Source organism: Epinephelus lanceolatus, chromosome 12 (genome assembly GCF_041903045.1).
Source record: "Epinephelus lanceolatus isolate andai-2023 chromosome 12, ASM4190304v1, whole genome shotgun sequence".
NCBI lineage: Eukaryota > Metazoa > Chordata > Actinopteri > Perciformes > Serranidae > Epinephelus > Epinephelus lanceolatus.
The window spans coordinates 42,707,394-42,735,272 of NC_135745.1; the positions used below are offsets into that span (position 1 = coordinate 42,707,394).

At 40.1% G+C, this 27,879-nt stretch overlaps 2 protein-coding genes across 2 annotated transcripts; one reads left to right on the forward strand and one right to left on the reverse strand.

Annotated features, from left to right (window-relative positions):
* Nucleotides 1-1,197: 1,197 nt before the first annotated feature.
* LOC144464971 (immunoglobulin lambda-1 light chain-like) lies at nt 1,198-9,349 on the forward strand. The gene is made up of 6 exons (XM_078172813.1): nt 1,198-1,255; nt 1,348-1,677; nt 5,839-5,886; nt 7,653-7,952; nt 8,074-8,148; nt 8,415-9,349. Exons 1-6 carry the CDS (start codon nt 1,213-1,215, stop codon nt 8,561-8,563), a joined length of 945 nt encoding a protein of 314 aa, XP_078028939.1. The 5' UTR covers nt 1,198-1,212; the 3' UTR covers nt 8,564-9,349.
* A 2,343-nt stretch (nt 9,350-11,692) lies between these two features.
* On the reverse strand, nt 11,693-14,847 carry LOC144464959 (immunoglobulin lambda-like polypeptide 5). Its single transcript, XM_078172802.1, has 3 exons — nt 14,461-14,847; nt 12,408-12,707; nt 11,693-12,286 (listed from the first exon to the last, which is right to left on the reverse strand). The coding sequence occupies exons 1-3, from the start codon at nt 14,597-14,599 to the stop codon at nt 12,123-12,125; spliced, it is 603 nt and encodes a 200-aa protein (XP_078028928.1). The 5' UTR covers nt 14,600-14,847; the 3' UTR covers nt 11,693-12,122.
* Nucleotides 14,848-27,879: the final 13,032 nt, after the last annotated feature.

The following is a 27,879-nucleotide window of genomic DNA, read 5'->3' on the forward strand; positions in this document are numbered from 1 at the left end:
AGAGTATAGAGCAGCTGGAGTTTTTCTTGATATATTGTGACTTTATTCTCATTAAATCATGACTTTGTTTTATCAAAATATTATTCTGGACTTCTCAGAGAACACAGATATGTGGGATATGTTTTGACTGTGCAGAGAGTTTTGAACATGAGCAGAAATCTTGCTGAAACACATGTGAGCTATTAAAGTCCAGGAGTTTATAAATGAATTCAAATCAATGAATGTATCATTGACATGAATGGCTGCCACATGCACATTTAAAGAGGTTACTTCCCCAAACAAAAGACACAAAGGAGGACTCAAATATTTGACAGCTATACAGAATGCCTGAGAGCCTTACTCTATTATATTCCATTATATTCTTATATCTTGAATTGTCACCTGCTGCCTGAATTTTGTCTTTTCCTTCACGTAAATAAAGACATTTCTGGTGGACGACCCCCAGACCCCCCGCTTCATATGTAGAAGAAAAGTCTGTGTTTTTCCACCAGATTGAGGAACAGACAAAAGGTTCAGTCTGTGAGAACCTCAGCTTTCTATCAGAGCTAGTAGAAGTAGTGCTAATATTTGTAATAGTAGAATTTACTGTGTTGTATTAGTCGCAGGAGGAAAAGGATCTGAATTCTTTTTACAAGTAGGAACAACAATAATACCAGTGATACTTGTCCTTTACTGGTTTTTGTCCACTAGATGGCACTGTGGGGATTTGTGGTCAGCATCATCCTGTCGTCATGGCGACCATCATCAGCATCATGTGGATCCTCTTGCACTTCCTGTGACTGACCACAGGGTGGTGCTCTTTCTCTGTGATGTTTAATGTCAGCACCAGCAGCAAACACAGAAATCCAGCATGTGATAAAGTTTGGTTTGAAATCTGTCACACAGCCATGTTGGAAGAGCTGATTTATTGGTGTGACACCTATCTAAGAGCGTAAAGAGACATGTGATGTCATAGAACAGAGCCATGCTTCATGTTATTAGTAACACTTGTGCTTTTCCTTCTGTGACAAGTCAAAATGTCTGCTGTGAAAAAGGCCTGTTGTCACACAGCAGCAGCCTCATCTGTCCGCCGCAGGGGCTGATGGGAGGTCTGAGGAGCTGTTAGAAACCACGTGGCCCTCGTCTGATCTCACAGCTCGTCCTTGTTTGGCCTCAGCTGCATCAGAGCGCCACTTCTCCCCAGGTTCACCAGAGGAAACACCACTGCACAAAATGCTTTTCCTCCCAGCTGCTGCTCTGTGCTGTCTGTGTTCAGGTGAGTGTTTCCAGCCAATCAGGAGCCCACAAACTCAACCTTTAACAAACACTGTCACACTCACCTTCATCTACCTGTCTGTTTCTCTACAGCGCTGGTTGCCATGGCAGCAGACCAGCTGATTCAGGATGATTTAACATTGACCAGGAGAGTTGGTGAAAACGTCTCCTTCACCTGTCGCACTGACCAGTGTGACTCCAATGCTGTACTCTGGTTCCAGAAGAGAGACACAGAAACATTCACACTGATTCTTGATATTAATACGAATAGTGGTGACATAGATAAGGACAGTTACAATCATCCTCAGAAAGATGATTTCTCAGCTGTGTATGAACAGAACGTCTGTGAGTTGCAGATCCAGACAGTTAAACTCAGTCATTCAGCCACCTACTACTGCTCCTGTTATAAAGATGCTCCCCACAGTGAGAAAAGATCCCTGCAGCCTGAACAAAAACCTCCAGATGAACAGATGTCAAACAGTGTTTGTGACAGGAAGAGAGCAGTAAAGCACAGCCCAGGTTCACATATTTCACCTCCATCTCAGCCAGAGTCACAAACACACTGAACTGAGGGATTTATTTTCTTTACTGCTGTCAGGATTTATTCAATATTATATTGATTCATATTTTTATCAGATATTCCAGCAGCTTTATTGTTGTTCCACACAGTGAGGACAAACTAGAAACACAGAGGAACAACAATGAAGGAAAATAAAGAGAAAAGAAAAGATCAAAGTAAATAAAATAATAATTCAGATCAAAGGATAAAATGACAGATATTTTTTAAAAGTTAGACTTCAATCTAATTTACAAATAGAACAAAATGAGCTGAGGACAGTTTTCTCACTTGTTTTTCTAGTGACACAGAGGAACAACGATCAAAGATATGACAAAAGAAAGAAAACAATAACATGAAATGAATAATACACATAAATGGGATAAAAACACAAGGATGTCCTTTTGAATCAAACAGTGCCTCATTAATAACATAGAGCAAAACAACATTTGAGGAGAACTGCTGCTGAAAGAACACTTTGAAGAACGTATGAACCCGACCATCACGTCCTCCATGAAGGAGCAGAGTCTGAAGACTCGGGAGAACTCTCCTCCACATCTCTGGCAGAGGTCACTGAGGTCGTCTGAAAGCTCCTTGGAGGCAAGGTGCCAGGTGTGGATGAGATTCTCCCTGAGATGCTGAAGGCTCTGGACACTGTTTTGCTGCCATTGTTGAAACACTGGTACAGTGCATGTAGAGTGGCAGACCAGGGTGGTGGTTTCCACTTTTAAAATTGGGACCGTCATGAGCTTTGAGTAGTGAACATGGAAAGGGCTCAGTTGAGATGATCTGAGCATCTGATCAGGATGCCTTCGCCTCCCGTTAGAGGATTTCCAGGCACGTCCGACTGGTAGGAGGCCCCGGGGCAGAGCCAGAACACACTGGAGGGATTATATATCTCATCTGAGGCCTGTACTACCAAGCAGGGTTTGAAGTTAGCCAGATAACTTTGGGCTTAACTCTGGGTTTTCAGCACTACCAAGCTGGTTCTCTTTTGACCATGATAAATCACCGTGGCAACGTATGCTGAACAGCTAAGCTGCTCCAGAGCAGGTTAACTTCAGGGTATGGGATCACAGCCTGTCAACACCCCGACCTCTGACCAATCAGATCACTGAAGAAAAAAGTCTCCATGTAGCAAAGTCCAGAGTGACAGCAGGTAAAAAAGAGGAGCCTGTATGCTGTCACAGGTCAGTAGAATCATTTCATTATTTCCACTGGTTTTAAAACAGAGCTTCTAACAAATGGAGAGATTGTTTACAACACTAAACACATGATTTTAACACTGTTTGAGATGATGCAAAGTTTATTTCAGTCTGCAGTGATGGTGATATTTTACACTCTGATTCATCACTGCAGCTCAAAATAACCTGAGACACCTGTGTGATGAGAACTGGGACAAAACACATCATATTTTATTAGTAAAATAATCCAGACATTATTAATTGGCTCCTGTTATTATAAATGTAACATTTGGATCAGACAGACCTCATCAGTCCTTAACTACTTTTGCACCCTTTACTTCAGTAACACAAACAGTCTGGCGTCACTTCAAAGTGTTTTATGTGACAGATTGAGGGTGGTATTATCATCGTCCAACTAAACAGCAAAATAATACTCTGTACTAATGTCACATTGGCCCATAGCTCAGTGATACATGCACCTAACTTAAGTCTCAGATGACGCTACATTTTTGGATGGTGTTTACAATGTTTCTAGATTTTCCTTTTGAAGATTACAGATTGTTGTTTACATCCCACGCCACTGACATTTGACTGGCTCACAGTAGCAGACACTTTTGCTGCCGTTTCATCTCATATAATATGAAGCAGCCTACTTCATTCATGGTTCTGATGATGTGGCCCATAATTAACACCACTGGCTCTTTCACATGAACACGCTGCTAAATCTGAATATTTTTCCTCACTTCTTTCCACAAATGCTCACAAGCCTCAGGTGCTTTTAATGTATTTAACTCACTGGTGAATCCTTGTGATGCTTTCTGTATTGAGCTGTCTTCTTCTCCTTAAACTTATAAATATGTGTCTCAGCTCTGGATGTGTTCCGTCCTCCTTTAAACATGCCACGGTGCAGCCTCTTTTGAAAAAGAAAAATTTGAATCCCTCGGTATTGGCTAATTTCAGGCCAATTTCCAAACTTCCTTTCATTTCCAAGGTTTTAGAGAAAGTTGTTTTTAACCGACTGCAAGAATTTTTAAAAGGGGCCAGCGTTGGTGAACGGTTTCAGTCTGGTTTTAAGCCTCCTCACAGCACTGAAACTGCTCTTTTAAAATTCTCCTGTCACACCTAGAGCACTGTGTAGGTATAAGAGGCACTGTTTTAAGTTGGTTTAAATCGTTCCTCTCGGACAGATCCTTTTCTGTTCTTATGGGGCAGTTTTCCTCCTCAGTGGCCCCTTTGACCTGCAGGGTCCCCCAGGGGTCAGTTCTGGGCCCCCTATTGTTCTCCCTTTATATGCCACCCCTGGCGTCGATATTTAGGAAGCATGGTATTCCCTTTCACTGCGTTGCTGATGAGGTGCAGGTGTATTTACCATTAAAGATTCCTTCCAAAGATTCCCTTCAGGCTGTGCTAAACTGCCTAAGTGACATTAAAACATGGATGGACTTAAACTTCTTAAAATTAAATGAAAACAAAACAGAGGTTGTCCTGTTCGGTCGCCCTGATCTGGTTCAGGTCCTTGCCAGCTCCCTGGGCCCACTAGCACCTTACATGGGATCCCACACTAGGAATCTTGGTGTGATTGATGGTGCTTTTAAGCTAGACAAACAGTTCAGCTCAGTGGTCAAGTCTAGCTTTTTCAGCTGATGCTTCTATCCAAAGTTAAACCCTATCTAAGCCAGAAAGACCTCAACAAAGTTATCCATGCTTTTATTACCTCTCACTGTTGAACCTGTAGGCTCAATTTTCGATAAATCAAAAATCTGTGTGGATCGTTTTTCTAGGACAGTCTGAAGATGCTCTGTAGCGAGTTTGGTGTCAATTGAGCAAAAATTGTGGGAGGAGATTTAATAAGTTTTACAGTTTTTTTAAAAAAACAGAGTGATGGACTTCATAATTTGCAATAGGCTTAAATGTACAAAAGTTTCTTCAGTATTGGGGCTACAGTTTGATGGAAGTTGCAAATCTGTAGCACATATGGTTGATTTGCTGTGAATTTTTAAAATTTTGAACTTTAGAGGCTCGCTGTAGCGCCACCATCAGGACTATTGGCCTGTTTTTGCAGCTGAGGATATCTGGCATGAGACTGGACCTTTGTGCAAAGTTTGGTGATTTTTCGCGCATGGAAAGTATGATTTCCTCGGAAGAAGAAGAAGAAGAAGAAGCCAGGACCCTAATGATATCAATGTCAAACCCTATATACATCCATCCAAACACTGACATCACTTTGAATCAATGCTTAGATTTCAACTGACAACAAACCTTTTCAAGCAATAAGCTTCATTTGATCTTGAATATTTTTCAGCTTCAGTTCAGCAAAAATATTTGAGTGTTAAGCCACTAAGTGTTTACAATATTTGTCCTAAACAGTAGTTTGACTTGTTGAGTGTTTGTTTGTGTCAACAGTAACTCTGCTCTCATGTGTTGCACTGATTTCAAAAGTAGGAGGATCACAACTCTTTCTACTTCAAATCAAAACAAGACTACAGAGCAACACACACTGGCTATGTGGACAAGCGTCCTGTCATCTGACGCACATCCGTCATCAATCAAAGTAATGGACAATTTCAAAATGTCAGCTGATGATGGTGCTGGATAAAAACTTAGCAAAGTCAGTAGGATTCATCCTCTGAGGAACATGAACGTGTCAAGCAACCATCCACGGAGACACTCTGCTAGTGTGTCTAAAAAGGAAATCAAAGAAGAGACAGTCATGTTAATATGAACATTAGAGAAACACATCATGGAGCTGAAATATGATACTGCTTCATCATTTGGACTCCTTCACCTCAGCTGACACATTCAACAGCACACAGGTTTTTGTATCACTCTCTCTCACTGTGGGAGGTGGATGGTACTACATCTTTGGCTCAGGAACTAAACTGTTTGTAACAGGTAAGAATAAAGCTTCATTTTCCTTCAGTTGTTTTATTGAACAAGTTGAAAATGTGTTTTTAATGAGTTTGTGCTGCTTCAGGCTTTACATGTTAGTTTTTTCATCATTAGTAGAGAATTCTTGCAGCCATGCAGCTATTGTTACATAAAAAAGCTTCATCATTCCTGAAAAGATGTTTAAATCTCACTGCACAACTCAAGTTATTCTTTATTTCTGCAGGAGATTAAACTGATTCATATAGAAAAAGTAGGATTATTGGAAATGTTACAGATATACAGTATTTGATCCTCTCAGTGATTCAGCACCATCTCTGCTTTTTATTAAACAACATTATATATGATAATAAACACTATTTATATATATCAGTAAATGTATTATGACGAGCACATATTAACAATAATAAATATATATATTTCAAAGGATGAATTTTGTCTGATGATAAATGTTTCTTAAGATGGTAAATAATTATTAAATGAAGACACACATATATATATATATATATATATATATATATATATATATATTTAATATATAATATATTACAGCAGCTACAGTTTGAATATTTCAGAAAGAATTTTTTATTAATATTTAAATGATATTCGATCAGTGATGATATATGATCATAAACACACAGACAAATATACACAAAATCAAAACTATATATTATGTCCAGTGTCATCTTAAATATATGACGGCAAATATTCTCTGGAGGGTAAATGTTGGCAGATTGTATGCATAAGTATATACAGCTGATTTAATTTCAAAAGGAAAAAACTGTATTATATAATATCATAATCAGTATTATTTTTAAAGACGACTGTTGTGCACGCTGACATGCTGTGTTAATTGTAGATTAACAAGAAGCTAAAAACTGACATTTAAAAGTTATTCAATTAATTGTTATATGTTGGTAAATGTGAAACCTGTCATGTTTATATTGTCATCAATAAAGGGAAATTTGTATTTTATGTGAAGATAAATTATTGTTCATTGTTTATCAAATATTTAATATAGAAGAATAAAACTGTAAATTCTGTGAAGGAAAATGTCTTTACTATATTATATTATATTATATTATATTATATTATATTATATTATATTATATTATATTATATTATATTATATGTGTTATACTTTATTATATTGTAAGTTACTCTGTTTAGGATCAGCATGTTTTCATATTATTTTTCATTTCATAGCAGTTTTTATTCGTATTTCACAAGTGATTGTGTGTTGTTAAAATTGTTGAAAATTAATATGAATTGTGGAAAAAAAGATATTATTTATATATCAATTTTTTAAATTGGTCAGAGTAAAGTATACGGTGGTAAATGTATTGTGTCTTGTTTTACGTGAAGGTAAATATGTAGTAAAGTATAATATGTGTATTCATGTACCCGTCAGTTATTTAAAATACAGCAAATCTATTCTCTTTTTATTGGAGGTAAAAGTGACAATTTTTGATGTAATAATAATAATTCTTGTTAAATGAGAGTGAGTGAAGTTTGTCCATTAAAATAAAGAATAGTTTCTTTAGTGTCCATAGAAGACATGCTGACAGTAGCTGCTCAGTGTGTTTGATATGAAGGTGAATCCAGTATATGTAGTGAACTTTGTGCTGTATTGATGAGTAGTTTAGTGATCAGAGTCCATGTAGTTTCCAGGATCAGACTGAATGCAGTGCAGTGCTGTAAGCTGCTGCTGACTGTGTGAATGTGTGTCTGTGCTGCTTGTTGCTGCTGCTGCTGCTGCTGTCAAACTTCAGATGAGCAGGTAGTGAAGCCCGTGGTGAGCGTGTACCCAGCAGCATCCAGAGCCCACCTGGAGGGGAAGAGCTCCCTGCTGTGTCTGGCCTCAGCCATGTTTCCTCCTCTGGTCCGCTTCTCCTGGAAAAGACAAGAGGAGAATGGACCTCTGCTCCCTGCTGAGGGAGAGCAGCTGGAGCTCAGAGAGTCGGGACGCACCGCCGCCATCTTGCTGATCCGTCAAAAAGAGATTGGTACATATAAATACCGCTGCTCCGTCCAGCACCAGGGGGGCACAGTGGAGGCCCAAACACAACAAGGTAATGAAGGCTTGGTGACTGTGTTCAGCAGTGATTCAGCTTCATGTCAAAGAGAGCAGAGGAGCAGAGGACTGACATTTCTCACTGACACTCCAAACATTTCACTCCTTTTCTCTTTCAGAGGTTCCAGCTCCAGCAGCCTCCTGTCCTCCAGAGAGAGAGCCAGCAGACCTGCCAGCTCTGCAGCAAGCTGACTGTAAGATCACCTGCTGCCTCTCCTTCAATGCCAATCTTTCCTTTTTCACTTCAACATTTAAAGTCACTGTCCTGGCTCCACACCTAAAAAGCTTGCTGGGGCCCTGACTTGTTGGATTTAATAAGGGCCTTTGAGCTTTCATTCAAATTGTAGCCGACCCCTGTCTTCATGTAAAGCTGGTTGTCCCGTCTGGAAAAGTCCAAGTTATACTGATCAACATCTGCTCTGTGTGTGTGTGTGTGTGTGTGTGTGTGTGTGTGTGTCAGTGTCCTTCCAGTCTCAGTGCAGGGTGAAGCTGCTCTGTGTGCTGTACACAGTGCTGATAGTGAAGAGTCTGGTGTACTGCTGTGGACTCTCTCTGCTGATGATCCTCAGAAACAAGGGACCGTCCACCAACTGCACACATGCTGACTGACTGTTTTCTGCTCGCCTTTTCTCACCATCAAATCTCATCAATTCATCTCATTTATCACTTTGATCAGTGTTCACAAATATCACTTATGACGTCTTGCGCTTGGTTGTAAATTTCACATCCACATGTCTTAAATCCATAAATACAAATATACACAGATATATTTGTACATGAAGCCTTAATGGTTATTAAGTGTTGATATTTTTGGACAACAATGGAGCTCTATGGCACAGAGGAATAAGATCTATCAGCCTTTGATACACACACAATACTTGTTAGTAAAATACATTCAGTGATTTTGTTGATAGAAAATCCAAAGATCAAATAACACCAACATCATCTTTGAATCCATTTTTAATGACAACATCTTAATGATCTCATTATCTGGAGAGAACAAATGTTGATGATACAGATAATATTAAGAAAACTCTTATCTCAGGATAACTTCATTCAAAATCCACATATGAGATATGATCAGAAGATAACAGGCTTACTAAGAACTCCCACAGCAACTTTCACTGTTTTTATCATAGAATGCTTCTTTTATACATCATATTGAATATTTCTATTGATTTTCTTCATCTTATCAGCTTTAGTTAGTTTTTGATCCAAATCTTGTACTTTGCTTTTTGCTTTCATCTCTATTTTATTGACTGTTAATCACATTTGATCAAATCTGTAAAGTTCAGCTTGATCATTTTTATTTTTCTATTAGTAATAACAGTAGTGCTTTTATTTTTTATGACTGTCTGTTTGTGTTATTCAGTTTTAATAAATGAAAGAAAAACATTTTTGACTTTTATTTTCTACATCAGACAAAGCGTAAATCATTTCATTGAACATATTTGATGTGGAAAGAAAAATATATTTTCAGCTTCAAAATCTCTCTTAAATATAAATGTGTTTGTCTGCAGAGAAACTTTAGCAAATATTTAAGGTGGTGTCATTTCCTGTGTAAAAGAAAAATCCATATTCAGTGCTAAAGTGCATAATTGATGCCTTTCCATATAAAAACATAGAGAAATCAAATGAGTCCAATAAAAACACTGTCAGATGGTGTTGCTATAGTATTAACTTGAATCATTTCAGAACATTAAGGAGTGGATGAATGTTGTTGTCATGACAAGTTGAACATCAGAGTTGATTTTAGTATTCAGTCTCATTTCTTTGAGTTTCCTGTCTATGTTTGTTAGGTTGACCTCTCTCAGTTTGCTGCACTGTAACAAACAGGAAAAGTGACTCAATATTGAGCATGTTGTCAATATGCATCAATAATCATGCAAATAATGACATCACAACATAGCTTGTGCTTTGAAATGTGTGATATTTCACAGCTGTTTGTGCTGTGAAAATGCTAACAGGAACATACTAAAGCTGCTGATTGACTTCCTGAGTTTAGCTCCTGGAGCTCCTCACTTCTTGGACTATTTGATCAAAAAGCACTTTGAGTTGCTGAACCTTAACAAGAATCTGTTTGCATGACCACGCTCCTCCAAGCACATAGTTGAACAGACAAATGATGTTGATTTACAAGAGGAGCCCACACTTCACTACCATACAGTAATGTCAGTTTGATTCTAGATGTGAATATTGTGAGCCAGATTCTAACAGGTATATCTATGTTTGAAGACTTCTTTATAGCATAGGGCTCTCTGGGCTCAGTTCAGCTGTGTGTGGGTGGAGGGCTCAGTGGAAAAAAGGCTTCCAGACAACAAGACAAAAGACAAACAGCCACAGAGAGGGAGAGCAGTTGATGAGTGTGTACAGCAGCAGATATGAATCTGTTCTCAGTGGTTATTAGGACTCATAAAAAACTGTTGACAGCCCATCAACACTTCCTCTCCTGCAGCAGATGGGCTGTGTGGGTTTCTGCTCTGCAGCTTTTCTCACAGTAACAACACAATGACAGTTACAACCATGCACTCTGCTTAAAGAATCCAGATTCCAGGAACTTCACTCACTCACTACAGTGTTCACATGGGAATAAGAACTAAACTACTCTTCAAAACAGCAGCATGTTCACAGTCACAGCACACCAAGAAATCAGCTCAACTATTCTTAAATGCTCTTTCTGAAATCGTCTCAGAAATGTCTCTGTAAAAATACAATTTCACACAAGTTTGAAGTTTCAGAGTCTTTAAATCAGCACGAGAGGATTTGAAGCACTGACTCCTCCACCGCTTCATTTCCAAAAATAAGTCTTACATGTGTTATCATTGATCAGAGCCACAGAACACAAACCACTCAGACAGAAACACAAACCACGGAGACAAACAAGTCATCTTGTTGTTTCACCCCCTCAAAAAAACATCTCTATCTGTTTCTGAAGCAGAACTAGAGCGGCCATGTTGCTTCACCTCAGGATCATAGTGTGCATACATTTTTAACACGTCAGTACAAAAACAAGTTCAAATTCATCTCTTCATTTTCTGCCATGTTTAAATAAATACTCTTCATACATGACTTCATCACAAATATGTTTTCTACATGTCTAACTTTTGTATTTCTTTGTGAAGCATTTTGTGATTCTGTCTTGAAATGTGTTCCATAAATATAAATCTTAATTCCCGTCTAATCAGTAACTATACCAATCCATTTCATCTTGATCAAACTCTAATAGTTAAGTGACATTTTATTGAATGATGAAAACAAACAGCTCCATTATTTCAGCAACATTCAGACTTGAGGCCGACTGATGAAGCCGCTGTGTAATCATTTTATAGCAGTTGTAGCTTCAAAGCAGCTCGCTCTGCTGTTTGTTCATGTGTGTAAACAACAGTGTCATCAGCGTGGAGTTTTACATCCACACTGACACAATTATAAAAGGGGCTCAGCACTGAACCTGGTGGAACACCCACACCTACTGACTTGTATATAATAGCTGTGTGTATATATTTGCTGATCTTTGTTTAGCTTTGTTGTCCTTGTTTAGCTGTATGCTTATATTCATATCTTCCTGTACATGTGTTCTTGGCGCTGTGTGAAAGTATATTCAGAGCTACTTACAACCAGAGTCAAATGACTTGTAGGTGTCAACATACACGGCCAATGAAGCTGATTGTGTTTCTGATTATTTGCTATGAAGCCAAACTGGAATCCATCAAAACAAAGAGGTTTATAAAACACAGACACTTTGATTTTTCACTTTATTGAGAATGTGACACTGAAAGAATTTGACAAACCTGCCGCACTCTGCAGAATGTATTAAAAAGAAACACAAGAACAGAAGAAATACTACAAACAATAAAATATCTGACAGACAGCTCATGATTCAGATTCAATTTCTGTTATTATACAAGTCAAATTTAAAAGTGGAAACAAACTGAAGTATTAAAATAACACAAGACAGAATTTACGCTTGCAAATATATATATGTGTGTGTGTGTGTGTGTGTGTGTGTGTGTTTATATGTTGAGGATGACTCTATCTAACTTGTGCATAAAAAGATAAAATTTACAACCAATCACAAGACGTCATAAGTGATATTTGTGAACACTGATCAAAGTGATAAATGAGATGAATTGATGAGATTTGATGGTGAGAAAAGGCGAGCAGAAAACAGTCAGTCAGCATGTGTGCAGTTGGTGGACGGTCCCTTGTTTCTGAGGATCATCAGCAGAGAGAGTCCACAGCAGTACACCAGACTCTTCACTATCAGCACTGTGTACAGCACACAGAGCAGCTTCACCCTGGACTGGAAAGTCTGGACTGGAAAGTAGGAAACCTCTGAAAGAGAAAAGGAGTGAAATGTTTGGAGTGTCAGTGAGAAATGTCAGTCCTCTGCTCCTCTGCTCTCTTTGACATGAAGCTGAATCACTGCTGAACACAGTCACCAAGCCTTCATTACCTTGTTGTGTTTGGGCCTCCACTGTGCCCCCCTGGTGCTGGACGGAGCAGCGGTATTTATATGTACCAATCTCTTTTTGACGGATCAGCAAGATGGCGGCGGTGCGTCCCGACTCTCTGAGCTCCAGCTGCTCTCCCTCAGCAGGGAGCAGAGGTCCATTCTCCTCTTGTCTTTTCCAGGAGAAGCGGACCAGAGGAGGAAACATGGCTGAGGCCAGACACAGCAGGGAGCTCTTCCCCTCCAGGTGGGCTCTGGATGCTGCTGGGTACACGCTCACCACGGGCTTCACTACCTGCTCATCTGAAGTTTGACAGCAGCAGCAGCAGCAGCAACAAGCAGCACAGACACACATTCACACAGTCAGCAGCAGCTTACAGCACTGCACTGCATTCAGTCTGATCCTGGAAACTACATGGACTCTGATCACTAAACTACTCATCAATACAGCACAAAGTTCACTACATATACTGGATTCACCTTCATATCAAACACACTGAGCAGCTACTGTCAGCATGTCTTCTATGGACACTAAAGAAACTATTCTTTATTTTAATGGACAAACTTCACTCACTCTAATTTAACAAGAATTATTATTACATCAAAAATTGTCACTTTTACCTCCAATAAAAAGGGAATAGATTTCCTGTATTTTAAATAACTGACGGGTACATGAATACACATATTATACTTTACTACATATTTACCTTCACGTAAAACAAAACACAATACATTTACCACCGTATACTTTACTCTGACCAATTTAAAAAATTGATATATAAATAATATCTTTTTTTCCACAATTCATATTAATTTTCAACAATTTTAACAACACACAGTCACTTGTGAAATACGAATAAAAACTGCTATGAAATGAAAAATAATATGAAAACATGCTGATCCTAAACGGAGTAACTTACAATATAATAAAGTATAACACATATAATATAATATAATATAATATAATATAATATAATATAATATAATATAGTAAAGACATTTTCCTTCACAGAATTTACAGTTTTATTCTTCTATATTAAATATTTGATAAACAATGAACAATAATTTATCTTCACATAAAATACAAATTTCCCTTTATTGATGACAATATAAACATGACAGGTTTCACATTTACCAACATATAACAATTAATTGAATAACTTTTAAATGTCAGTTTTTAGCTTCTTGTTAATCTACAATTAACACAGCATGTCAGCGTGCACAACAGTCGTCTTTAAAAATAATACTGATTATGATATTATATAATACAGTTTTTTCCTTTTGAAATTAAATCAGCTGTATATACTTATGCATACAATCTGCCAACATTTACCCTCCAGAGAATATTTGCCGTCATATATTTAAGATGACACTGGACATAATATATAGTTTTGATTTTGTGTATATTTGTCTGTGTGTTTATGATCATATATCATCACTGATCGAATATCATTTAAATATTAATAAAAAATTCTTTCTGAAATATTCAAACTGTAGCTGCTGTAATATATTATATATTAAATATATATATATATATATATATATATATATATATATATATATATATATATATGTGTCTTCATTTAATAATTATTTACCATCTTAAGAAACATTTATCATCAGACAAAATTCATCCTTTGAAATATATATATTTATTATTGTTAATATGTGCTCGTCATAATACATTTACTGATATATATAAATAGTGTTTATTATCATATATAATGTTGTTTAATAAAAAGCAGAGATGGTGCTGAATCACTGAGAGGATCAAATACTGTATATCTGTAACATTTCCAATAATCCTACTTTTTCTATATGAATCAGTTTAATCTCCTGCAGAAATAAAGAATAACTTGAGTTGTGCAGTGAGATTTAAACATCTTTTCAGGAATGATGAAGCTTTTTTATGTAACAATAGCTGCATGGCTGCAAGAATTCTCTACTAATGATGAAAAAACTAACATGTAAAGCCTGAAGCAGCACAAACTCATTAAAAACACATTTTCAACTTGTTCAATAAAACAACTGAAGGAAAATGAAGCTTTATTCTTACCTGTTACAAACAGTTTAGTTCCTGAGCCAAAGATGTAGTACCATCCACCTCCCACAGTGAGAGAGAGTGATACAAAAACCTGTGTGCTGTTGAATGTGTCAGCTGAGGTGAAGGAGTCCAAATGATGAAGCAGTATCATATTTCAGCTCCATGATGTGTTTCTCTAATGTTCATATTAACATGACTGTCTCTTCTTTGATTTCCTTTTTAGACACACTAGCAGAGTGTCTCCGTGGATGGTTGCTTGACACGTTCATGTTCCTCAGAGGATGAATCCTACTGACTTTGCTAAGTTTTTATCCAGCACCATCATCAGCTGACATTTTGAAATTGTCCATTACTTTGATTGATGACGGATGTGCGTCAGATGACAGGACGCTTGTCCACATAGCCAGTGTGTGTTGCTCTGTAGTCTTGTTTTGATTTGAAGTAGAAAGAGTTGTGATCCTCCTACTTTTGAAATCAGTGCAACACATGAGAGCAGAGTTACTGTTGACACAAACAAACACTCAACAAGTCAAACTACTGTTTAGGACAAATATTGTAAACACTTAGTGGCTTAACACTCAAATATTTTTGCTGAACTGAAGCTGAAAAATATTCAAGATCAAATGAAGCTTATTGCTTGAAAAGGTTTGTTGTCAGTTGAAATCTAAGCATTGATTCAAAGTGATGTCAGTGTTTGGATGGATGTATATAGGGTTTGACATTGATATCATTAGGGTCCTGGCTTCTTCTTCTTCTTCTTCTTCCGAGGAAATCATACTTTCCATGCGCGAAAAATCACCAAACTTTGCACAAAGGTCCAGTCTCATGCCAGATATCCTCAGCTGCAAAAACAGGCCAATAGTCCTGATGGTGGCGCTACAGCGAGCCTCTAAAGTTCAAAATTTTAAAAATTCACAGCAAATCAACCATATGTGCTACAGATTTGCAACTTCCATCAAACTGTAGCCCCAATACTGAAGAAACTTTTGTACATTTAAGCCTATTGCAAATTATGAAGTCCATCACTCTGTTTTTTTAAAAAAACTGTAAAACTTATTAAATCTCCTCCCACAATTTTTGCTCAATTGACACCAAACTCGCTACAGAGCATCTTCAGACTGTCCTAGAAAAACGATCCACACAGATTTTTGATTTATCGAAAATTGAGCCTACAGGTTCAACAGTGAGAGGTAATAAAAGCATGGATAACTTTGTTGAGGTCTTTCTGGCTTAGATAGGGTTTAACTTTGGATAGAAGCATCAGCTGAAAAAGCTAGACTTGACCACTGAGCTGAACTGTTTGTCTAGCTTAAAAGCACCATCAATCACACCAAGATTCCTAGTGTGGGATCCCATGTAAGGTGCTAGTGGGCCCAGGGAGCTGGCAAGGACCTGAACCAGATCAGGGCGACCGAACAGGACAACCTCTGTTTTGTTTTCATTTAATTTTAAGAAGTTTAAGTCCATCCATGTTTTAATGTCACTTAGGCAGTTTAGCACAGCCTGAAGGGAATCTTTGGAAGGAATCTTTAATGGTAAATACACCTGCACCTCATCAGCAACGCAGTGAAAGGGAATACCATGCTTCCTAAATATCGACGCCAGGGGTAGCATATAAAGGGAGAACAATAGGGGGCCCAGAACTGACCCCTGGGGGACCCTGCAGGTCAAAGGGGCCACTGAGGAGGAAAACTGCCCCATAAGAACAGAAAAGGATCTGTCCGAGAGGAACGATTTAAACCAACTTAAAACAGTGCCTCTTATACCTACACAGTGCTCTAGGTGTGACAGGAGAATTTTAAAAGAGCAGTTTCAGTGCTGTGAGGAGGCTTAAAACCAGACTGAAACCGTTCACCAACGTTGGCCCCTTTTAAAAATTCTTGCAGTCGGTTAAAAACAACTTTCTCTAAAACCTTGGAAATGAAAGGAAGTTTGGAAATTGGCCTGAAATTAGCCAATACCGAGGGATTCAAATTTTTCTTTTTCAAAAGAGGCTGTACCGTGGCATGTTTAAAGGAGGATGGAACACATCCAGAGCTGAGACACATATTTATAAGTTTAAGGAGAAGAAGACAGCTCAATACAGAAAGCATCACAAGGATTCACCAGTGAGTTAAATACATTAAAAGCACCTGAGGCTTGTGAGCATTTGTGGAAACAAGTGAGGAAAAATATTCAGATTTAGCAGCGTGTTCATGTGAAAGAGCCAGTGGTGTTAATTATGGGCCACATCATCAGAACCATGAATGAAGTAGGCTGCTTCATATTATATGAGATGAAACGGCAGCAAAAGTGTCTGCTACTGTGAGACAGTCAAATGTCAGTGGCGTGGGATGTAAACAACAATCTGTAATCTTCAAAAGGAAAATCTAGAAACATTGTAAACACCATCCAAAAATGTAGCGTCATCTGAGACTTAAGTTAGGTGCATGTATCACTGAGCTATGGGCCAATGTGACATTAGTACAGAGTATTATTTTGCTGTTTAGTTGGACGATGATAATACCACCCTCAATCTGTCACATAAAACACTTTGAAGTGACGCCAGACTGTTTGTGTTACTGAAGTAAAGGGTGCAAAAGTAGTTAAGGACTGATGAGGTCTGTCTGATCCAAATGTTACATTTATAATAACAGGAGCCAATTAATAATGTCTGGATTATTTTACTAATAAAATATGATGTGTTTTGTCCCAGTTCTCATCACACAGGTGTCTCAGGTTATTTTGAGCTGCAGTGATGAATCAGAGTGTAAAATATCACCATCACTGCAGACTGAAATAAACTTTGCATCATTTCAAACAGTGTTAAAATCATGTGTTTAGTGTTGTAAACAATCTCTCCATTTGTTAGAAGCTCTGTTTTAAAACCAGTGGAAATAATGAAATGATTCTACTGACCTGTGACAGCATACAGGCTCCTCTTTTTTACCTGCTGTCACTCTGGACTTTGCTACATGGAGACTTTTTTCTTCAGTGATCTGATTGGTCAGAGGTCGGGGTGTTGACAGGCTGTGATCCCATACCCTGAAGTTAACCTGCTCTGGAGCAGCTTAGCTGTTCAGCATACGTTGCCACGGTGATTTATCATGGTCAAAAGAGAACCAGCTTGGTAGTGCTGAAAACCCAGAGTTAAGCCCAAAGTTATCTGGCTAACTTCAAACCCTGCTTGGTAGTACAGGCCTCAGATGAGATATATAATCCCTCCAGTGTGTTCTGGCTCTGCCCCGGGGCCTCCTACCAGTCGGACGTGCCTGGAAATCCTCTAACGGGAGGCGAAGGCATCCTGATCAGATGCTCAGATCATCTCAACTGAGCCCTTTCCATGTTCACTACTCAAAGCTCATGACGGTCCCAATTTTAAAAGTGGAAACCACCACCCTGGTCTGCCACTCTACATGCACTGTACCAGTGTTTCAACAATGGCAGCAAAACAGTGTCCAGAGCCTTCAGCATCTCAGGGAGAATCTCATCCACACCTGGCACCTTGCCTCCAAGGAGCTTTCAGACGACCTCAGTGACCTCTGCCAGAGATGTGGAGGAGAGTTCTCCCGAGTCTTCAGACTCTGCTCCTTCATGGAGGACGTGATGGTCGGGTTCATACGTTCTTCAAAGTGTTCTTTCAGCAGCAGTTCTCCTCAAATGTTGTTTTGCTCTATGTTATTAATGAGGCACTGTTTGATTCAAAAGGACATCCTTGTGTTTTTATCCCATTTATGTGTATTATTCATTTCATGTTATTGTTTTCTTTCTTTTGTCATATCTTTGATCGTTGTTCCTCTGTGTCACTAGAAAAACAAGTGAGAAAACTGTCCTCAGCTCATTTTGTTCTATTTGTAAATTAGATTGAAGTCTTACTTTAAAAAAAATATCTGTCATTTTATCCTTTGATCTGAATTATTATTTTATTTACTTTGATCTTTTCTTTTCTCTTTATTTTCCTTCATTGTTGTTCCTCTGTGTTTCTAGTTTGTCCTCACTGTGTGGAACAACAATAAAGCTGCTGGAATATCTGATAAAAATATGAATCAATATAATATTGAATAAATCCTGACAGCAGTAAAGAAAATAAATCCCTCAGTTCAGTGTGTTTGTGACTCTGGCTGAGATGGAGGTGAAATATGTGAACCTGGGCTGTGCTTTACTGCTCTCTTCCTGTCACAAACACTGTTTGACATCTGTTCATCTGGAGGTTTTTGTTCAGGCTGCAGGGATCTTTTCTCACTGTGGGGAGCATCTTTATAACAGGAGCAGTAGTAGGTGGCTGAATGATTGAGTTTAACTGTGTGGATCTTCAACTCACAGACGTTCTGTTCATACACAGCTGAGAAATCATCTTTCTGAGGATTATTGTAACTGTCCTTCTCTATGTCACCACTATTCCTAATAATATCAAGAATCAGTGTGAATGTTTCTGTGTCTCTCTTCTGGTACCAGAATACATAATCATAGTCACACTGGTCAGTGTTTCGACAGGTGAAGGAGACGTTTTCACCAACTCTCCTGGTCAATGTTAAATCATCCTGAATCAGCTGCTCTGCTGCCATGGCAACCAGCGCTGTAGAGAAACAGACAGGTAGATGAAGGTGAGTGTGACAGTGTTTGTTAAAGGTTGAGTTTGTGGGCTCCTGATTGGCTGGAAACACTCACCTGAACACAGACAGCACAGAGCAGCAGCTGGGAGGAAAAGCATTTTGTGCAGTGGTGTTTCCTCTGGTGAACCTGGGGAGAAGTGGCGCTCTGATGCAGCTGAGGCCAAACAAGGACGAGCTGTGAGATCAGACGAGGGCCACGTGGTTTCTAACAGCTCCTCAGACCTCCCATCAGCCCCTGCGGCCGACAGATGAGGCTGCTGCTGCTGCTGATTTAAAGCAGGTGGTGGAGCATTTTATATATTATATTTCAAATAATACAGTAAATAATGTGAAACTATTTTGAGGGTTAACCTTATTGTTCATGCCATAATTAATATATGGTGATAAAGTTAAGGTTTTGACGATTGGTCGGACAAACAAACATTCCCAGCTGGTCAGTAGCATCGTAAGATGTTAATATTTGGTTGAATTTAGGTTGTGACAATCAAAATTCAGTATCAGGACGTCTCATGCCAACATGACTCTAACGTAAAAACACAAAATAAACTTATAAGCAATAAAAACAAAAACAAACAGGAGCCTCAGCAACATATACGTAGGCAACAAGTGAGCAACTCAAATAATATTGTTCATGTTCAAACGGGATAAGAAGAAGTTAAAAGCTTTTCTGGTCCTCTGGTGCTCGTGTGTTTGAGCAGCACATGGTGGAGTGGGTGGGAAACACTGTCCAAGATGACACGTATCTGAAGCAGCATCCTCCTCTCTGACACTGGCACCAGAGAGTCTAGCTCCGCCCCCACTGCAGATCACTTCATTGAGTCTGTTGGCGTCTGCTGCCCTCACCCTGCAGCCCCAGCACACAACAGCAAACAGGACAGCACAGACTCATCAGACATCCTCAGCACTGTCCGGCAGATGTTGAAGGACCTCAGCCTCCTCAGAAAACAGAGGCGTCTCTGGCCCTTCTTGTAGAGGGCTTCAGTGTTCTTGGTCCGTCTCAGTCCGTCTCAGTGGGCCTGAACAAATCAACCCTTTTGGACAGAACAAGAACAAAAGAATCAGAACAGATGAACCAAAACCATCAAACAGTTCACAAACAAGAAATAAGCACATATAAAGTCACTGGTCCAGCTCCTAACCATTCATTGTCTTGTTTCTGAAGAGTTTTTACTTTGGATAAAGTCTGGTATTTTGTCAGCTCATCATTACAGTTAATTACATCAATTACAGTGAAAGTTTGTATTTGTTCTTATTGCTGTTTGTTTTTTTAATATACAGGTTCCTCTCAACTTGTGTTTGTTTCCTCTCAGCTGGAACAACCTCTGGATACCACTGGGCAATTGTTGATTAGTTGCTCTCAACATCATTTGAATCATTTTATAATCAATCAAATCAGAATTTTCATTCCAACCCAAATTTAATGTCTGTCCAGTGTAAAAGTCCAACGTCTTCCTGACATCATACTGACGTCTGGTGCCAGCTGGGTTGTGAAGATGTCACTTTGGCTCACTGTGAAGCCAGTTCTCATAAAAATGAAAATGATCATTATTTAATTAACCACAGTTTATTCCGTAAATATATGATGTAAACAACCGGTCCTGTCGATTCAACTGATGCTGAGCATTTCAAGATACAACAACCACAACAGGTTCAATAAACGCTCCTGTCAGACAAACAACAAACAAACCAACAGCTGTAACTCACCTATTATGCCTCATCATAATCAACAGATCAGTAATATTCCATTAAACACAGTCTTTATACATCTGCAAAGGTCCAGATGATTCAAATCCAGTAAAATATTTAGTGGAAACACATTATTATATCCATATCCACAAACCTCATCATTTCAAATGTTCATATTTCTCCACATATTGCCCATAATATCTCAAATTTGCATCTGAATATTACAGATAACAGGACATCAAAATGAAAGCTGAACTCTGACCTTTTCATTGACACCTCACTTGAGCCAATAGGAGCTTCCATGTCCTCTCCACAGCCTACAACAGCCAAAGAGACCCTGTGTTGAAAGGAAGAGCAAACAAACAACAAGTCACCATACAAGGTGCCACCTGCTACTAGTTTCTGACACACTCACACACTGATGGAACAGCCATCAGGAGCAATTTGGGGCTCAGGGTCTTGCTCAGGGAGGCTTTGGCATGCGGGGTGGGGGAGCCGGGATTGGGCTGCTGATCTTCCGATTGGTGGATGACCCGCTCTGCCTTCTGAGAGTAGACTTGTACTTTTCTCCATGATCTTTTAAATACCAACTAAAATGTGGTTGCAAATATATTAAAGCTAAACTTTGTTTGGTGTCTTTATGGGTCAAATCAAGTTGTTCTTTAAAGTCTTCAAATGACATGAACAAGCAATCTCTGTAAAGGTCACTGACAACACGTAAACCTTTGGCCCACCATGTATCCCATTAAAGTACTGCAGCAATGCCCACATTTCCCAGCATGCTGGACTGAGTAGTTTCTAGTTTGCTGTTAGCTTTGCTGTTTTCTGTTCCATAATGCAAATGTTATTTTTTAAGATAAGATAAGATAAGATAAGATAAGATACACCTTTATTGATCCCACAATTGAGAAATTCCAGTGTTACAGCAGTCAAGGGTAAAGAGTCAAATTTAAGATTTCAATATTTAAAAAACTTTAAAACACTAGGTATGCAGAAAAAAGTACAAAAAATACAAGAAACAGCAATAAATAATAATAATAATAATAATAATAATAATAATAATAATAATAATAATAATAATGAGCAGTGGATAAAAAGTGAGCAATGGATTAAAGTGAACATATTTAGTGCAAGTAAATATTGAATGTGCAAATAAACAACAACAACATGGGGGACAGTTATGCTTATTGTGGTGTTTATAAAGTGTCCATGGTGCAGTTTACTGTGAGCAGTGCTGGTTATGTAGCCTGACAGCAGCAGGCAGGAAGGACCTGCGATAGCATTCCTTCACACACTTTGGGTGAATCAGTCTATCGCTGAAGGAGCTCTCCAGAGCTTTTATCTCCTCCTGCAGAGGATGGGAGTCATTAGTCCTCCTTTCTCCCACCACCTGCACAGAGTCCAGAGAGCATCCCAGGACAGAGCTGGCCTTCTTGATCAGCTTGTCCAGTCTCTTCCTATCTGCAGCCGAGACGCTGCTGCCCCAGCAGACCACTCCGTAAAAGATGGCTGATGCCACCACAGTGTCAAAGAAGGTCTTCAGGAGCGCCCCCTGCACTCCAAAAGACCTGAGCCGCCTCAGCAGGTAGAGTCTGCTTTGGCCTTTCCTGTACAGTGCTGTTATGTGATTAGTCCAGTCCAGTTTATTGTTAAGATGAACACCCAGGTACTTATAAGATGTCACCATCTCAATGTCCTTTCCCTGGATGTTCACCGGTGTTGGGGGGAGGAGTCTGCGCCTGCGGAAATCCACCACCAGCTCTTTGGTTTTACCCGCGTTGATCTGAAGGTGGTTCCTCAGGCACCAGTCCACAAAGTCCTGGTTCAGTTCTCTGTACTCCCTGTCGTCCCCATCTGTGATGAGGCCAACCATGGCAGAGTCGTCAGAGAACTTCTGCAGATGACAGGTGGGGGTGTCGTATGAAAAGTCTGCAGTGTAGAGGGTGAAGAGGAATGGTGCCAGCAAAGTCCCCTGCGGAGCCCCCGTACTGCAGACACCCAACACGATACACAATCCTGGGTCCTGACATACTGTGGCCGGTCCATGAGGTAGTCCAGGATCCAGGATGTGAGGTGATTAGCCACCCCTATGTGCTCCATTTTGTCCCTCAGAAGCGCAGGCTGTATGGTGTTGAAAGCGCTGGAGAAGTCAAAGAACATGATTCTCACAGAGCTTCCCGGCTTCTCCAGGTGATGAAGAGCTCTATGCAGGAGGAAGATGACGGCGTCGTCCACCCCAGTGCCAGGCTGGCAGGCAAACTGCAGCGGGTCCACTGAAGGGCCTACTGCAGGGCGGAGACGAGACAGGACCAAGCGCTCCAGAGTCTTCATGAGGTGCGATGTTAATGCCACCGGTCTGAAGCTGCTGAAGTCCTTGGGGTGTGGAGTCTTGGGCACAGGTACCACGCAGGATGTCTTCCACAGCTGTGGTTCTCTCCCCAGCCTCAGGCTCAGGTTGAAGATGGTTTCAGCTATGCTGCACAGTTGGTCTGCGCAGGACTTCGGGAGCCTGGAGCTGATGCCATCTGGACCCGCAACCTTCCTCGTCTTTATCCTCCTCAGCTGATCTCTCACCTGACAGGTAGTGAAGGACAAGCTGGAGCACGGGGCTGTGTGCTGGGGGGTGAAGGTGATGAGGTGGGGGGAGGAGTGGTGAGATGTCCGGGGGAGCGGGGGTGGGGGAGGTGTCGAAGCAGTGTGCCAGGAGTGTGTGTGGGGGGGGTTAAATTTCTCCAGTCACCTTGAGGTGTCCTGTTCTACATACAGTATCTTCTCTTCCTATATAATGACGAAAACTCTGTGTGTGTGTGTTCCACGTTTTTCTCCTCACTGACTTGGTCAATCCATGTGAAATTTGGCACAGTGGTAGAGGGTCATGGGAGGATGCCAATGAAGCAATATTACATCAATTGGCCAAAGGGGGGCGCTATAGCAACCCATTGAAATGTCAAACTTTGAATGGGCATATCTCATGCCCCGTATGTCGTAGAGACATGAAACTTTGCACAGAGATGCCTCTCCTCATGAGGAACACATTTGCCTCAAGAACCCATAACTTCCGCTTATATAGATTTTCCACCATTTTGAATTTTTTGAAAAACACTTCAAATGGATCTCTTCCTAGGAAGTTTGAGCGATCTGCATGAAACTGGGTGAACATAATCTAGGGACCAATATCTAAAGTTCCCTCTTGGCAAAAGTTGGAAAACTTACTAAAACTGAGCTTCTATAAGGCAATGAATATTGCGGAGGGCGTGGCTCATCAAAAGGTGTATAACATCTCAAGGGTTTCACCCATCACCACGCAACTTTGTAGGCATATGACCACACATAATCTGAGGGGACCCCTCCATTATTGACCCCATCAAACAAAATGGGGGCGCTAGAGAGCTCATTTCTTATCTAGGCCTAACCGCCAGTTTTCTTCATTATATAGTAAGATTCTCCACAAAGGAGAAGATGTCATAGTTCCACTTGTCGGTAAGCTAGGTTTTTCCAACATAAAAAAATAGTATTAGTTTTATTGTGAAAAGCCTGAAGTCTAGTTTGTCCATGCCTTTAGGAACTGTTGTAAGATTTCCCTTCTTCAGTCCACTTTGCTGTATTCCTCTGTAATAACAGTTCCACAACACCAGATGGAGCCATAAATGCTCCTTCCATGTTCACCCACCCCTGAGACTCATAACATGCCCAGTGTCTTGCCAGTTTATTAGTTTGAAATGCCATACTGTGTGATTCTATATTTGAAGATCCAATCTATCTCTTCCTCTGGAGATGAAGAGTGTTTTCATACCAACCCTGGACTTTTTACATTCTATAAGAACTCCTGAATCAAACCGTTAAATTGCTTGAAAATCCCGTCAGATATCATTACCTGTATCACCGTAGAGATATAATTGAATAGTGGAGCAATTTTCATTTTCTCCAAAGGAGCCATATTGATAGATATTGTGTTCTCTAGATCTTGACACAACCTTATACTGAGATCTTTTTATCCTTTTAGCACTTTCATTTTATTGATTTTCCTCACATTATTTTATTGAGAGAACATTTTCAGTGCAGGAATTTTATTGTAACAGAGTATTTGACTTAAGCAAAGGATTTGAATATTTGCTCCAACACTGCATCCAAGAAACAAAAAATAAGCCATAATAAATAAATTATAGCTGCTGCGCAGCGATGGGTCGGGTCCGGGCATTTTTAGGCAATTCTGAGCAACAAGCAGAAGAATTGGAAGATATTTAGCAACACAATCTGCCTTTTGCATCAGCTGAGGCTTGAACTCACAACCTCTGAGACTAAGAATCTCAACTCAACTCAACTCAACTTTATTTATATAGCCCTTTAAAACAGCCACGGCTGAAACAAAGTGCTGTACATAAATAGACAAAGCAACACAGGGACATAAAATAATTAACAGGAAATAAATACTAAAATAATTGTTTATTGTTTTTAAAATAATTTAAAAACAATAAAACAATAAATAAAACAAACCATAAAACACTAAAACAGAAACAGAGTCTCATGCAGAGTTGAAAGCCAAGGAATAAAAATGGGTTTTTAGACGAGTTTTAAAAATGGACAGTGAGGAGGCTCGTCTAATGTGGAGGGGTAGCTCGTTCCACAATTTAGGAGCGGTAACGGAAAAAGCTCTGTCCCCTCTGAGCTTCCGTTTGGACCTCTGCACCTCCAGAAGCAGCAGAACAGCTGACCTGAGGCACCGAGCAGGAGCGTAGGGGTGAAGAAGCTCAGAGAGGTAAGGTGGGGCCAGACCATGTAAAGATTTAAAAACTAATAAAAGAATCTTAAAATGGACTCTAAAGTGCACAGGTAGCCAGTGGAGGGAGGCCAGGATGGGAGTTATGTGCTCCCTCTTACGTGCTCCAGTTAACAGTCGTGCAGCTGCGTTTTGCACCAACTGGAGACGTGCGAGGGAGGACTGGCTGACTCCAAAATAAAGTGCATTACAGTAATCCAGCCGAGATGTAATAAAGGCATGGATTACTGTTTCAAAGTGCTGTTGTGCAAGGAAAGGTTTCACCTTAGCCAGCTGTCTAATTTGGAAAAAGCTGGACTTCACTACAGAGCTAATTTGCCGATCCAATTTAAAATCACTGTCCATCTTAAAACCCAAGTTTGAGACTGTTGGCTTTAAAAAATCTGCCAAAGGGCCCAAGTCAACAGGGGGAGGTTTACAAAGGCCACTGGGACCAAACACCATCACTTCTGTTTTTTTCTCATTAAAATTTAAAAAGTTCAAGGCCATCCATTCTTTGATGTCTTCAAGACATGCCAGATGTGGTGTGAGTGAGAAGGCATTTTTCTTTTTTAGCGGCACATATATCTGACTATCGTCAGCATAGAAGTGGAAAGAGATGCCATGCTTTCTCAGGATGGATCCCAGGGGCAGTAAATACAAAGAAAAAAGCAGGGGCCCTAAAATCAACCCCTGTGGAACCCCATACAGCAGTGGAGCAGAGCTGGATTCTGAGTTTCCAAGGCTTACACTCATGCTTCTGTCGGCCAGATAAGATTTGAACCACTCCAGTGCTGTACCACAGATGCCCACTAGGTGGCGTAACCGAGCCACTAGGGTATTGTGGTCCACGGTGTCAAAAGCCGCTGTTAGGTCCAACAAAACAAGAATTACATGGTCACCAGAGTCATTTGCCAGTAGGATGTCATTAAAAACTCTTACTAAAGCCGACTCGGTGCTGTGCAGGGTTTTAAAGCCTGATTGAAAGATCTCCAGGACATTATGCTCATCTAAAAACGATTTTAGCTGAGCATGAACAACTTTTTCTAAGATTTTGGAGATAAAAGGCAGCTTAGAGATGGGCCTAAAATTGGCCAGCACACTGCCATCAAGGCCAGGTTTCTTAAGTAAGGGCTGGACCACTGCATGTTTCAGACTCGGGGGAACAACACCAGAGGACAGACTGCTGTTGATGACGGCCAGAACCGACTGCCCTATACTAGGGAAAACTACTTTGAAGAAACCAGGAGGGACAACGTCACAGGGAGAACCTGATGGCTTAATATGGCCAACCAGCTCTTCTAAAAATGATAGGGACACAGGTTCAAACTTATCAAGAGCTGCAGAACAAGGAACAGGGACAGAGGGGTCAGATGCAGGGGCTGAGATGAGAGCCCTTGCAGTAGCAACCTTATCAATAAAAAAAATGCAGGAAGCTATTGCACATGTCAGGAGATGCCTCCAAGCTGACAGGCTGTGGGGCATTAAGAACAGTGTCAATGGTTTTATATAACACACGCGGGTTATGACGATTTAACTCAATGAGGTTTGACAGGTATTTCCTTTTGGTCTCTTTAACAGTGTTCTGGTAGGAGCGCCAACAGTCCTTTAGGATTTGGAGGGAAACCTGCAGCTTGTCCTTCTTCCACTTCCGCTCTGCTGCACGAGTTTCCTCATTGAACCATGGCTCAGTTTTAGCCTTGGGCAACACAGTTTTTATTGGAGCCACAGAGTCCAGTATGGTTCGGCAGGAGGAGTTAAACCAGGAGCTGAGCTCCTCTGTGTTAGCAGAGGCAGGGCAGACACAGAGCTGATTAAAAGCCACGGAGAACTGACCGGCAGTAAAAGAGTTAAAAATCCGACGGCGCTGAACAGTGGCACCAGATTTAACATCGGCACAGGAGAAAGCAACTTCAAACAAAACAGGCATATGATCAGAAATCGCATCGTCACAGATCTCCAAGTTAGACACAGATAAACCATAAGAGAGGACGAGGTCTAATGTGTGTCCATGTTCATGTGTGGGACCAGACACACACTGCACCAGATTAAAAGAATCAATAAGGTTTAAAAAGTCATTCACCAACGGCTTATCAGGACAGCATACATGAATATTAAAATCCCCAAGAAAAATGGCACGGTCATACTTCGGCATGATTTCCGCCAGAAGACCAGAAAAGTCATTAACAAAGTCCTTATTGTATTTGGGGGGTCGGTATATGACAGCGCACAGCACCGGGTCGGAGCGACCCACCTCAAATAAAGTCACTTCAAAGCTGGAAATTGAGGATGAGACGGTGCACTGCTTACATTTAAAGACGTTTTTATAAACCGCCGCCGTCCCTCCTCCACGACCCGACGTCCGCGGGGAGTTAAAATAAGAACAGTCGGCAGGTA

What these genes read in the sequence shown, in the direction of transcription:
- LOC144464971 (XM_078172813.1), top strand. Translation starts at nt 1,213, where the DNA reads ATGCTTTTCCTCCCAGCTGCTGCTCTGTGCTGTCTGTGTTCAG. An exon ending in TCTGTGCTGTCTGTGTTCAG is followed by an intron (nt 1,256 to 1,347) that starts GTGAGTGTTTCC and finishes GTTTCTCTACAG; the next exon opens with CGCTGGTTGCCATGGCAGCA. An exon ending in TTATAAAGATGCTCCCCACA is followed by an intron (nt 1,678 to 5,838) that starts GTGAGAAAAGAT and finishes TCACTGTGGGAG; the next exon opens with GTGGATGGTACTACATCTTT.
- LOC144464959 (XM_078172802.1), bottom strand. Translation starts at nt 14,599, where the DNA reads ATGATACTGCTTCATCATTTGGACTCCTTCACCTCAGCTGACACATTC. An exon ending in AACTAAACTGTTTGTAACAG is followed by an intron (nt 12,708 to 14,460) that starts GTAAGAATAAAG and finishes GTCAAACTTCAG; the next exon opens with ATGAGCAGGTAGTGAAGCCC. An exon ending in GGAGGCCCAAACACAACAAG is followed by an intron (nt 12,287 to 12,407) that starts GTAATGAAGGCT and finishes TTTCTCTTTCAG; the next exon opens with AGGTTTCCTACTTTCCAGTC.